Source organism: Clytia hemisphaerica, unplaced genomic scaffold (assembly GCF_902728285.1).
Source record: "Clytia hemisphaerica strain Z4C2 unplaced genomic scaffold, Clytia hemisphaerica genome assembly, whole genome shotgun sequence".
Classification (NCBI taxonomy): domain Eukaryota; kingdom Metazoa; phylum Cnidaria; class Hydrozoa; order Leptothecata; family Clytiidae; genus Clytia; species Clytia hemisphaerica.
In genome coordinates this window covers 237,964-251,682 of record NW_027103483.1, presented here as the reverse complement: position 1 = coordinate 251,682, position 13,719 = coordinate 237,964, and the positions used below count along the sequence as shown (strand labels likewise).

General features: G+C 36.3%; 1 protein-coding gene across 5 annotated transcripts in view; it reads left to right on the top strand.

The window, feature by feature from the left end:
* LOC136798580 (uncharacterized) overlaps positions 1 to 13,719 on the top strand; it is a 35,361-nt gene extending 21,642 nt beyond the window's left edge. The window contains exons 5-20 of one of the 5 annotated variants that reach the window (XM_067055213.1): positions 2,359 to 2,475; positions 2,724 to 2,807; positions 6,646 to 6,695; positions 7,065 to 7,171; positions 7,384 to 7,470; positions 7,745 to 7,930; positions 8,130 to 8,238; positions 8,659 to 8,782; positions 9,235 to 9,352; positions 9,543 to 9,607; positions 9,700 to 9,798; positions 10,156 to 10,270; positions 10,525 to 10,681; positions 10,939 to 11,078; positions 11,230 to 11,581; positions 11,806 to 13,719. In XM_067055213.1, coding sequence (XP_066911314.1) covers positions 7,390 to 7,470; positions 7,745 to 7,930; positions 8,130 to 8,238; positions 8,659 to 8,782; positions 9,235 to 9,352; positions 9,543 to 9,607; positions 9,700 to 9,798; positions 10,156 to 10,270; positions 10,525 to 10,681; positions 10,939 to 11,078; positions 11,230 to 11,581; positions 11,806 to 13,550 — 3,291 coding nt within the window. In that variant the 5' untranslated portion in view covers positions 2,359 to 2,475; positions 2,724 to 2,807; positions 6,646 to 6,695; positions 7,065 to 7,171; positions 7,384 to 7,389 and the 3' untranslated portion in view covers positions 13,551 to 13,719. Of the gene's footprint in view, positions 1 to 2,358; positions 2,476 to 2,723; positions 2,808 to 3,081; positions 3,253 to 4,477; positions 4,642 to 5,567; positions 5,776 to 6,645; positions 6,696 to 7,064; positions 7,172 to 7,383; positions 7,471 to 7,744; positions 7,931 to 8,129; positions 8,239 to 8,658; positions 8,783 to 9,234; positions 9,353 to 9,542; positions 9,608 to 9,699; positions 9,799 to 10,155; positions 10,271 to 10,524; positions 10,682 to 10,938; positions 11,079 to 11,229; positions 11,582 to 11,805 lie in introns of those variants that run through there. The other 4 variants (XM_067055214.1, XM_067055211.1, XM_067055210.1 and 1 more) reach the window with 4 other exon arrangements.

The following is a 13,719-nucleotide window of genomic DNA, read 5'->3' as shown; positions in this document are numbered from 1 at the left end:
AGGTTTTTTGGACTTTGTGCAAAATTGCTTCATCAGTTTTTCCTGATTTTTGGCAGAAAGATAGAGTGCAAGGCACCCTAAAATGTGGCTGAAGTAATTTTTCTCGGAAAATTTTTTTTCGTCGTCAAATACGGATTTTCGCTTTTTTGGGGAAATTCCCTTTTACCATTTTCCTGTTAGCAGCTTTTCTCGGGATTGGCTCATTAGTTTTTTTTAATTTTTTGCACAATGATACAAAATAGCAATGCCTGAAAAGTGACGGAGCCCGATTTTGAAAAAAAAATTTGGGGTAAATTTGGGCCAAAAACTACCTAAAAATAAGGTTTTTTGGACTTGGTGCAAAATTGCTTCATTAGTTTTTCCTGATTTTTGGCAGTAAGATAGAGTGCAAGGCATCCTAAAATGTGGCTGAAGTAATTTTTCTTGGAAAATTTTTTTTCGTCGTCAAATACGGATTTTCGCAAATTTGGGCCAAAAACTACCTAAAAATAAGGTTTTTTGGACTTGGTGCAAAATTGCTTCATTAGTTTTTCCTGATTTTTGTCAGAAAGATAGAGTGCTAGGTACCTTAAAATGTGGCTGAAGTAATTTTTCTAAGGAAAATTTTTTTTTGTCATAAAATTTTCAAAAAAAGACGACCAAGTTACACAATGATAAAAGAAAATAAATCAGACGTTTTTGCATTGTTCTAAAACTTATTGTGTTTGCTCAATACCAATAGTAAAATATGTAGAATACCTACTTTTATCTGCTATTGATCAAGGTAGGTCCATTCAGCATGTTGCTTGTTTTTATAAGAATGGTGTAAATCCATTTTATCATGGATATTCTTAGCTTTTTTGGGAAAATCATCCGAAAATATTCTTACAGCATTCTTAGGTTAGGATCCTAATTCAGACTAGATTTTACATTTAGTACATACGTTTCAAGCATATAATGGCATTTTTGTGAAAGGAGTGAGCCTTACTTTGGGGTAATTGGCAATTTATAATTGAAAATGCTCTAAAAATGGGCTTTTCCAGAAAAAGATTTTACCCCACTGTTGAGGATATTGATTTTTCGAAGCATCGAACCCCCCTGGATATCCTACTTTATTAGTAAAGATATCGACCCTTAAAAATATGCTCAACACCCTGGATATTCTCTCTTATATTTTATTTTATTTTCCAATTTATTTATTGTTGTGAAAGATGGTTACCCCTGGATATCGTATCGTAGGACACTTGACCTACTGGATATCCACTTTTCAACAAAAATCGTCAACCCCCTGGATAACCGATATCCTCAACAGGGGGGGGGGGGTACGGACTATTTCTGGAAAAGCCCAATGGCGTTCTTAGCTTGAGTAGCCAAATTCCATGATTGTGATATTCTTAGCATTATTCTTAGTCTAGCAAGCTAGACGACTAATTTATACATAGTAGAAATAAAGCAAAAAGTAATGAATGGAACAATTTTAGTCGTCTAGAAACCTTTGTGCACTAACTCCAAACAAAAGAAAAGTGTCAATATTTGCGATTATAATTTTTTCCTGCTCAAAATAATTCTTGAGAAAAAAAATATGTGTGGATTTGTGTATTGAAAGTTTTTCATTTGAGTTGATTTCGTTTTGAGAGTTTGTTGTTGCTTGATAAATTGTTTTCTCGCTACGCAAGTTTCTGCGTAGCTAGCCCCTGTATCTATAAGGCTGGAACACCGGATTCTTCCAGTCGTTTATACAAACTAAATCCCGTATTATTATTATTATTATTATTATTAGTATTGGTATTATTAGTATTACATGCTTTATAAACGACTCCAGTCTACATTATTCTTAATTTTATGGCCATTTTCATCATGGACATTTTTATAAAGTGTATTCTTATAAAAAAAGCGTGTAACTTATTCTTTGGGGAAGGAAACTAAGGTTCGTCGGAAATGCTTCCACTTTGATTAAGTGAACTCCCCCGTTAATTTAACATGTTGGGGATACAAAGGTTTCTTCTTTCTTGCATAATCTCATTCTTTCATAGCCTTCGATTAAAAGTTTACAAAAAGGAAGATCAAAGAAAAATATTTGTTAGCAAATTTTCAGTACAATTCACCAATCAATGCAATTTACGATTGTTTTGAATTATTCAGTGAAAGGAGTTTCTTTATAAGTTCGACATCCGAAGACTGACTCACGCTGTGTCTTCAATCATCTCCATTCGCCAGTTTCAGATAGTCATTTTGAATTTCAACTTCTTAAAATTGTGACATACATGCGAGGTAAAGTTGTGAAAAAGATTGAAATTTTGCCTGTCACATCCAAAGTTTGGACTGGAAGAACAGCGCATACGCCAACTACAGTAACTGAATTATGTCCTCGTATTTTAGATTTTATTTTACATCCTCCGGAGACAACACCGCAAACATTCGGCAGATTGATAAACAGAATATTAATGGAAAAATTTTGACGTTGATGACGTCAGACGTCGAGTCACTCCCTATACGGTGTGTAAATCTATATGCGGAAATGTCGTGAAATTTTAACAAAAGGGAAATTGAGAAGAAGTATCCATTAAGATTTTACAACTGATATACAACTAAAATATTCCCTCCAAAGTCCCGCTGACGATTCAGAGGCTAAAAAGATCTTTATATAAAATCTGAGGGCTTGTTATGTTAACTTAGCTACTGTTAACTACGATATTTAAAATATATTGGAAAGGTCACTTGAATTGTTTTCTCTCTTTATTCAGGATGGAAAAATCGTCAATGTGATTATAGAAGTTTGCTTGAATTTCCTTCCCTTTCAGAAGCGACCACAAAAAGGACGCTAAAAGGTTAGTTTTTTCTGCTTTCTTAATCTCTTGTATCATTCTTCAATTATTGAGCAATCAATGAATTCTAATGGAGCAGTTATACATTAATCATTCATGAAGTCGACCCCCTTTTTAACACCTGGTTAACGAGACAATCCAGGGGGTAATTTATGAATATTTGACTGTATTCTTACCCCCGGTTTTGGATAATATTGTGTATTATTGAGCAGGAATGTTATTCTGAAGTATGAATAATCAAAATTTTGTTTGAATGAAGAAGAAACAACTTTTCTGTGTGAATGAAGAACTTTTCCGTTGCTTTTGATTTGTTGAAAAGTTAATGAGGAATCTTTCTTGTTGTCTTTTCCTGTGAAAATCTTCAACCTGTGTCTTGATGAAACTTTTGTGACGCATGGTCTATTAAAAGGTTGAAAATGCTGACCAGAAAGGAGTCAAAGAGGGCCGGGTAAGGGAGTTTTTATTTCTGGAATATTTGTTAAACCTTTTTTTACTTTTTCGAGGCCCATTCCTTACGGAACCTACTTTTGAAATTCCTTTCCTTGGGAATCCCAACTCATTTGAAGCTTTCAACCCATCTTTATTATGATTATTCTGCCGATACTTTTGACTTTTAAGGCACTACTCCAAACTAATCGCTTAAACTTAATCTGAATGACCCGGGGGGGGCAGTGGGTTTACCAACTGACGGTATGTGCGGCGAAAAAAATGGCTTTTAGAATCGCACCCTTACAGTGCAGAAAAAAATCGGTGATATTCATACCCTTACAGTGCATTTTTTCAAATTTTAAACTCTTTTAGAGCAAAAAAATCAAGATTTTCGAGCAAAAATTAGCAATTTTCCCCAGATTTGCTGAAATTTCCACCCTTACAGTGCATTTATCAAAAGTCCACCCTTACAGTGCATTCCTGATGTTTTGAAAAACATACCCTTAACCGCCGCACATACCCGTCGGTCAATTTGCCTGACTGCCCCCCCCCCTGGGTCTGAATGATAATATTAACGATGCTTCCAGGAGACACCAGATGTTTCGATTTAGAGTTCATTTCATAATAATAAACAGAATCTAATTTGCGCCAGGTGGTCACGTGGGTTCGATGAATCTAACAATTGCAACTGTCTGGTTTTTGAAGTTTTAATTAGCACGACTATGTCACAGAAAGTTTTTTTTTGCGAGAATAACACCAAGTGTTTTTCGTCGTGGGTAGACTTTCGAAAATTGAAAAATTTGAGGCGATATTTCATTTGGTTCTCGGTGATATTGAAATTGGTTTTGCGGTTTTCTTGTTCTAGATACTCAGCCACATAGTTTAATCTTTTGGTTAAATTGGCTCTTATAGCGTAGAAATGTAAGAAGTGATTGTTTTTTTTACATATATTTTCTTATAAGGACCAAATCTTAAATTCTCAAGAAATAGACGATAAGTAGTCTTTCATCGATTGTGCTTTCTGCTTTACGTTAATCTATTTTACTGTGGTCAATTTTTGGTTATGCGTTGATACCGCGAAGTAGATACTGGGGAGATACTATGGCAGAGAAATTGTGAATGAAGTTTAAGATGGCTAAAGTGTTGTTTGTGCAGCCAAAGAGTTTGTTTGTTTCCTTTGTTTGTTTATACTGTTTCATTTCACATCATTCACTCATATTCGTTTCGAGTGTAAATTACTTTCTGTTTCTAATGAACAACAAAGTGTAATTTCAATGCGTGCAAATAACAATTAGCGAGCTTCATTAGCTAATTAACACGAGATGGTACTTTAAGTAGTGTTTTTCGTCGAAGATTATATCTCTGGCAAAAAAATGGTGGTTACGAAGCGGAGAGGCTTCAAGCGAAGGTAAAGACGTGTGGTTTTGTGTCTCTGTGATTCGTTTGTTTATGAAATCTTGTCTATTGTTACCATGGCAAAATAATTTGTTTGAAAAATGTCATGTAGGGTTGTCTCCAAATCATGATGGCCTGGTTTGATTGCATGCTGTTTTGTAAGGTACATTGACACCTCAATTAAGATAAATGTACTACAAACTGTTCTCACCTTTCGGAACAGAGAATTGTTCAACACATGGTATGAAGTTCTTGTGTTTTAATATATCGATCGAACTTAAATTTCGATAACTCTAATTTTCTACATCCGTGTCTCAGTAAGGCCCCTCATTCAAAGCGAAGTTGTTTGGCGGTAAATGGCAAAACTTTTCAATCTTTTGCATACGTGTGTGACCATTCATTTTGAGCTTTTATAAAGTGCGTCAAGACAAAACTTACGTATTTTTTCTTCCGATGCTCCTTTTAGTAATTTTTGTGATGGGAATTAGTTTCCTTTTGCGCAGCGTGAAATTAAGATATTTCCAAATAAAGCTTTGTCTGTAATCTTAAGACATTAAACAGATCAGTGGTTGAACGAATCACCATAAAAAGAGAATGAATTTAAAGTTTTGAAAAAAATATTCCTGAATGTTTTTAAGATTTTGTAAGAGGATCCGGAACACCTGTAATATTTTGAAAAAAAAGCTCTGGTCTTGCTCGTCAAACAAAGCAATCTTTTCTTGGTCTTGAAGAAACTTATCTTGTCATATCAGAATGAAGGGTTTTACTTTGCTCTGAGCGTCACAGTATTACAGCGAATTCATTTTATTTTAAGCTTTTTAGACTTTTTGTTGAATGCCTTGTATAACCGGTAGCATTTACAATTAATTTAATCTCTCTAAGTAATTTTTCGTCATTTTTTCTTCTGTGGCATATATATGGCACTCGAAAAGTCGCTTTAACTTTTAAATGATTTTTGATGTACAGTTTGTTTAAATGTGGATAAGAAGATTTCGTGAAGTTTTAAAGGAAAGGTCAAGCTCGTTAACTACTTGAAAGGATCATCATTATTAAAATATTATCTTTTTGAAGGAGTCTACAGTTTTGTTTTCGTGGATGGTGAAGAGATTTTCGATATGGTGTACACTAGCATTGAACAGTTTATGCAGTAATATTACTTTCAAACTTCAACAAATTTTCTTTCCTTCTTTTCGTCTACTTTTAATCTCCATCGTTGTAGTTAACCCTTTAAGTGCCGATGTCGTATATATACGACATGGGCTATATAGGAGGGCGAAGCCCTCCTGTAATGCCCAGTTTGATTTAGAAATCGTTATTTTTGGCCGAACTCGTAGGAATTAGATTGTCCTTTATGGTCAAGCAAAAAAAATTTCAAAAGTGAGTCTTTCCAGCGAGATTTTAAGCAAAAAAGTCAAAAAAATGCAAAAAAATGACAAAAATTCACTTTTTTGAGATTCTGACCGTTTTTTGACTAGTTTTGGTCAACGAGTGATCCAAGAACCTCCAAATTTGGCCCTGTTTTACTTTATTCTGTCTTCTAGTGAATCGATTTGAAGTTTTACCACTGGGCACCTTTCCATCAGTTCAGTCAGGTCCGCGCAGCGGGCCTGACTGCTTTAATTCCCTAACCTACCCCCCCCCTGGCCGCCGCCCACCCCGCCCTTCCTAAATCGGGCGGCGCCGAAGGCGCCTAAAAGAAAGAGGAGACTCTAAGCTATCCAACGAGCTATATACGAGCTTCTAATTCATTCTAGATCAGAAGATATAAGCCCTTAAATTTTGAACTAGCAATTTTAAAAAAAAAACTTAGAAAAAAGGACCCTGGCACTCAAAGGGTTAACAAGAAGAAGCTTCAAGGATCCAATTACTTGACCTTGCTCGTTCATGAATTTGTATCACAATTCAAGGATGAAGAACTTTGTTTTGGAACGGGGAATGGTTTTAACTCGTATTCCCAAAAAACTTATCATGAAAAAATTGTATTTCATTTAACAGGAAATTTATCTTGTTCTTTCAGGAGCGCCACACCGAGGCCTACGGGAAGCAATGAAATCAAAGTAAACAGAGGTGAGACTTCAAATATTCAGAATTTCTAACCATCATTGATTCATTGGCTTGTACATGATAGTCGCTACCTTCTTTGATGTTTTTTTTTATCTATGAGACCAAGTTGCAATTTCAATTGAATGTACCCCTATCTCAGTCCTAGTGGAAATTTTCTCGTAGCTGGGATGGAAATTCTATCCCCACTCCACACTCAAAAAACCCAGTAGATAGCTTTTAAGTTCAAGTTTTCCCAGTAAATTTCATCTCCGTGGGAATTAAATTGCAGGGTATTTTTCAACCAACCGGGAACAAAATTTTTGACATATATTCCAGTATATGTTTGAATGGAAGGACTGGATGAATTGATCCACCTTTTGCTTTCCATTTCAGATTCGAATCGAGTGAAAGTGTATGTTCGTGTTCGACCCTTTTCGAAAGATGACAAATTACGAAAAATTACAAATTCTCCTTTCAATGTATCGCAGGACGCGACACAGGTAGGTTTCCATTTCTTGTACACTGGTCTAAACAATAAGAATCAGAGGCTTCAAAGTTGATCAACTTGGAAGACAAACTAAAGATATGTTCATCAAGGACAAACAAGCGAGCGAACTTGTCTAGGTATCACTCATAGAACAGCTTCAATCAATAACTTGCTCTCATATATTAACTTTAAGTTTTATCCCTTTCTTCTCTTTTCTTCATCCAGCTCCACATGTTTGCAGACGAGAAAGGTCATTCGGAGAAAACGTACACTTTTGATCACGTGTTCAATACTGAAGATGATAACCAAACTGTAAGAAACCACCTAGCCTCGTTCTCATGTGAAGTTCTTATGACCATGTCGTGAATGTCATGTTGTGAATGTTTTTACATTCTTCAATATTGTTGTAAATTCGGTAATGGGATTTAAGGAGGGATGACAATTAGAGCCTTTACTTGTACGCAAATCTGAACTTATCAATTCGTAATCGAATATAATCAATCAAAGTTAATCTTGCATTCTTAGTAAGATAAGTGACACTTTTTGTAAAACCACCTTCTCAAGTGACTTCATCTTTTTTACTTAGGTAAGTGAAGCGTTGACGCAGCCATTGGTTCATTCAGCAATGAACGGATTTAACGGAACTTTAATGGCGTACGGACAAACAGGCGCCGGGAAAACATTTTCTTTGATGTCTGAAAATGGGATCACCAAAACTATGATCGACAAATGTTTCACACAAATCTTCGATGATCAGAAACATAATTATAAGGTAACTTTCTGAGCTCTCATTCACTGTTTTGAGAAATTTGTCTTTCGCCTTTAATTTTTCTGTCATTCACGTTTATACTTGTGCTGAAATTTGGAATACTCTGCCCTGAATACTGAATACTCTGGTACTGTATGTATGTACACATTCACAACTTTTAGATGAGACATATATTCCATTTTTATGATTTTCGTTGCTTCAGGTGACAGTATCTTACCTTCAGATTTACCAAGAGAAGATTTTCGATCTTCTTTCTGGTGTCAACACGAACAACAAAGCTGATTTGGCCATTCGAGAAAACCCTCGCACCGGTACATCATCTTTGCTTGCGAGTTTGTCTCACCCTAAGGTTTTAGGTTTTACTCAGAACAATAACCTCCAAGTATTTTTGCAAAACCTTTTTTCCAAAATCAAGATAATTAAGTTACAATTTTTTGACTTTTAGCAAGAAAACAATAGAATTTTAACGTAAGAACCGTTTGAGAATATTTTTAGAGATTTCAAATTGCAATGCTCGGAAGTTTTACTCAGTCAGGACAACAGAAGGTTTCTACGGGCCAAATATTTCGAACTTACCATCTGACTATCCCTTTAAGACGTATCGAGCTTAGATTCTAAAATGTTCCTCGCCAGTCAGGAATGACTAAGTGTATTAAATATTATATTTTCTTTCACCAAAATTGGTATGAAAATCTTCTTACAAATAAGTTTTTTGACTCTTTGATCACCAGGTGTGTACGTGGACAATTTAACAGACTATGTGGTCCGAAGTCCATCCGAAGTATTGCAATACATCGCAAACGGGAAAAAGAAACTTGTTTTCGCCGAAACAAAAATGAATCGCACGTCCAGTCGGTAAGGATCGCAACTTTTTATCAAAGTATATCTGTAATCCTTTGGTAAAGTCACTTTTTATCATATTATGTTTGTAATCCTTTGGTAAAGATCCTACGAAGGATACAGACTTTAGTGGGAATAAAAAAAATTCTGTGCCCGTTGCTAAAACACTCAGGATAAATACACTTAAAACAATTTTATAAGATCAATGTGGCTCAAAAACTTCAAAAAATACAAACAATTTTAAGAACAACCATAAGCCTTGAATAGCTGAATTTTGGGCAACTTAAGGGTCTAAACGGTAAAAATATAGTATCAAACCAGAAATAACCCAAATTTGCCTTAAAAATTAAAACAGGATAAGAACAATCTGAGGCTAAAAGTGATAAAAAATAAAAACAACCGAACCTCCCAAATTTGTTGGTTCTTATAAAAAAAAGGTGTATTCCCACCATCTTCTTTTCACACAGATCGCACGCAGTTTTGCAGATGGTGATCGAACGGACCATGAAAGATGACGTCACAGGGGTTGATAAACAAGATGAGCAAACGAAAACACCTTCACAAGATATCGCTAACCCTAATCAGGTACTGTTATTTAAGACTCCTCAAAATGCTTTTTATATGAAATCTGTTTAATATCTAACGATTTGGAGTATCTTTGTTTTGGGAACGGAGGATGGCTAGAACAACCCGCAGACAGACTGGTAATGTTTTTCTCTATGTTAGATCCTGACTGACTGAGGACATCGTTCAACTGATTATATTCATTTTTTAGGATGACTCTGAGTTAGATTTGAATGCGTTTGGAAAAGATGTCATCATCCGTGGTAAAATCCACATGTGAGTATTCCCAACAATTCTTGATTGCTGTTTATCTAAAAAAAGTTACAAACCTCTGACTCTAAACTTGTGACTTTTTCTTCTCTTCTTAGATGTGATTTAGCAGGAAGTGAACGCATCAAGCGAACAGGAGCTTCTGGAGATCGATTGAACGAAGCTCAGCATATCAACTCATCACTTCTTGAACTCGGGTATGTATCAGAGACGTGTTACTGTCAACTCTTTCTAATTCGAACCTCTATTATTTGAATCTTTCTGTAATTCGAACTAAAGCATTGATTGGCCCAGTCATTTGCGGAATGGTATAAATTACTCTCTGTATTTCGAATCTTTCTCTAATTCGAAGAAAATCTTTGATCCATTGAAGATCGAATTATAGAGAGTCAACTTCATCTATGTCCGGTGAGAGTAAAACAAAGTATCGAATCTTCGGTCTTGTTGTCGGTGATGAGACGTCACTGGCTTCTCTGAAGAATTTCAGTTTTTATTTGACCCAAAATGTAGTTGTGACGTTATCAATGAACAGAGTTATAATGATTTACTTTTAGTAATGTGATCCAGGCCTTGGCAGATGACTCGAAGAAACACGTTCCTTTTCGAAACTCTGTTTTGACTCGATTACTACAAGAAAGTTTGGGTGGTAATTGCAAGACCAGCCTTATTGTGAGTAGTTGCATCTGTTTTTTGTTTAATGTAATTTGTCATCAAGTATTATAAAGCTTAAGATTTTTTGAAAAGGTAATTTTACTTCAAAATTCCAATTTCAAAAGGTGTTTTCAAAAAGAACCCATAGCAGTGTGTTTAAATACCACATACAGCTTTTTTGCTCGGAATTCGACATTGTTGATGCAGAAATTGTCAACCAGTAATATGTTATTGATTTTACAATTTCCGATTACTTGACTTTTACCACTCAGGTTTGCGTTTCACCATCAACACGTGATCAGCAGGAAACGAAGTGTACTTTGAACTTTGGATCACGTGCAATGAAAGTCACCAACACGGCTTACGTCAATATGGAGGTGGATTTCAAAAGTCTTTCTGATCAACTTTTGAAACAATTACAAACTAAAGGTAGCGCAATCTTTGACAATTTTGTTGGTGATAACACCTGTTCGGTTTTTCCCGGTCACCTTATTCAGTGGTATTTAGCTTCTGTAAACTCATAACCGATTCCTTTTCAAGTCCTTATTGTGTCTGGAATGATATCCTTAAGAACCAATATTTTGAAGAAGTTGCTGACACTGAACGTCCTTCTGCTATTAATATTTTAACAGTCACTTTAAACCTCCTAAGCTCCTTAACAATTACATATTTTACATTCACTCCAGAGGATGAGATTCACGCCGTTCGCCAAAGTTTTCAAGAAAGTTTGAATAACGAGCGTCAGAAGATTGTTGCTGAATATGAAGGAGAAAACGGAAAGTTGGCAACTAAGCTAAACCAGCAGCGTGAAGAACTGAACAACGAGGTATCTTTGTGAAACTGTTTTCCACTAAAATTCCTTCTCTGCAATTTGGCAAGCATCATAACTGGGACTGAGAAAAAAGATTTTTGGATGGGACTTCTACTCCCCCTTATTTTGAAACTTGTTTCATTTTTCACATTTCTTCATCTCTTAGATGAGCCTTATGGAAGAATGCATTTTGAAACTTCAACACGAGGCTGACAGCAAAGCACAAGAAGTTTCATCTCTCGAAGAAGCTGTCGTTTTGATCGACGACAACTCCAAACGTGAGAAACATTTCATCAAACAAATATTCTCCTCACAACAAGAAATGTTATCAAAAAATGAAAACCTCGTTAAATTCATTCAACAGAGGTTGGACATTTTGTCAGAGCAAAACCTTTCTTTGGAAGATGCCATTGAATTTTTAACGATCCTTCAAAACGACGTTTCGACGTTGGAAGATGTTGGTCTTGCTTCGATTGAAGGTCCCGGCGCTCATTCAATCGAAGATATCACAAGTCAAGGTGAGTTCAGATGAAAGTGAGGGGTTTCTTCTGTTTGAGTAGATTAAGGGTTCTTTTTTCGAAAATATAATGATGCGAGGTAATTTCAAATCAACAAGCTTCAAAGTTAGCAGAACGATTCCAATTTATGAGAATGAGTAATGAGAAAAAGCCAAAAATCGGTTACTTTCACAGCCATTTTTTACCCCGATTGATCAACAGTATTTTTATTACTTTCACTTCAGATTTCTATGCACCATGCCTGAAAATGTTTCTGGCAAATCAATTACACCAATACAAAACCATCAACGCGAAACTCGAAGAACTGAAATCGCATCAAGAAGATGACGTTGATGGGAAGATAAAGCAATGCGAACAGGAGCAGAAACAGACTATTGAGGTTGGTGTGCAGACGGTGAGAGATTCCAATGCTCATCCAGCAAATGTCGAATTGAACGGTGCCGAAAAACAAGAAGATCAGGAGGGAACTTCTGAAAAATTGTCGACCACTTATGACAATACAAATATTTCCAAGGAGCTGGAAAGCTCGACACAAACTCCTTCACCAGGAAGACAAAGTCTAGACTTGACTGATGGCTCTTCGGATACAAGTTTGCAGGCTAATGACGAGGAGAGAGAGCCAGCGAGGAGAAACCTAAAAGGCTCTCCAGAGTTGAATACAAAGAAATCACATGAAATTTTTTCAGGGTTCAATTCAACCCTCAACCGAATCGAAGATTTGGTGAAATCTGATCGTGATCGAAGCCTGGAACGAGCACCGAGCTTCAGCCGAGAACGAAGCATGGGCAGATCACCGAGCTTCAATCTCGGTTCTTTGAGTAGTCGTAGTGATGCAGGAGCATTAAGCAGTCGCAGTGAAAGTAACAGTTATCGGTCAAGCTCGTCTCTCGGTTATCGGTACGACGATACTTACTCGTCCAAATACTCGTCTCCGTACACGACCTCGTTTTCCGGAAGTTCAACAGCAAGACCGGGTTCTGATATGTATGAATCAAAGTACTCATCGCGGACGTATGGCAACTCGTCTTTCTCCGCGAGTAAGTACGACAATAATCGAAGTTTCGGTGGAAGTTCTTTGACACGATATAATTCAAGTGAGAACCTTGTTTCTGGTGGCTTTAGAGGATCCTCAAGCGATTTGAGTTTATCGTACTCCTCGAGAAACGAAACAAAACGGTTAGAAGATCGTATTCGAGAACTGGAAGCGAAAGTTCGAGAAGTCACACACGAAAACCAAGAATATTCTACTCTGGTTCAAGAATTATCGAGAAATTTCCCGAACGATGACCACTTAAGAGAAATTAAACGAAAAGTCACCGGCAAGATCGCTGACTCCATCATCATGGGTCGTAAAGAGAACGTCAAAGTGGCTCGTATCGAACCTTTCTCGAGCGAAAACAGACGCCCTTCAAACTCAATTAATGTCAACTATAATGTGACGGACTCGAATCAATTAACACCGAAAGACATCGATAAAAAGAATGTGACGTATGATATTCAAGTCAATGTTGTTCGAAACGTGAAACAAGTTCGAGATAAATCACCGATTCATAATCGAGAAAACTTAATCGAGTTTAGTCCCACTACAAACGAAAGTTCGACTCAAAACGATTCCACATCGAAAACATCGATTGAATACGATTTGAAACCTTCTTCAACCAGTACTTTGAGTGCAGCAGTTTTCAACGAGCTCGATAAACGACAAACGTGGACTGAACCCATGAAGCGTAAAAATATGTCGCGTCCGTTGACATGGTCCGAAGATAACGCGCGGACAAATGATAACGAACAAAATGTGAAACGAGCCTCCGAGCTAGGAAGGCTAGACGTGAACCCTTATAAATCTGAAGAAGTTGTGTTTTCGACTTCGAAAAAGTCCTCGTTGGCACTGCCTGATTGGATGAAATTAAAAAAGAAACACTCAAAAACGGACCAATCAAATCACTTTATTAAAGAAGTTATCCAATAATGTTAGCAAATTTCATGGATGGAAGTGGCTGAGAAAAGTGAATTTTAGGAGAATTCTGAGTTATTTTGTAAATTTCTTACTTCAGTTGGAGCTGTTCTGTTTTGCTACAAAAATTTTAAGACTTTATATTTGTTTATATTAGTTTGTTAAAAAGTGAAAACTCGGACAA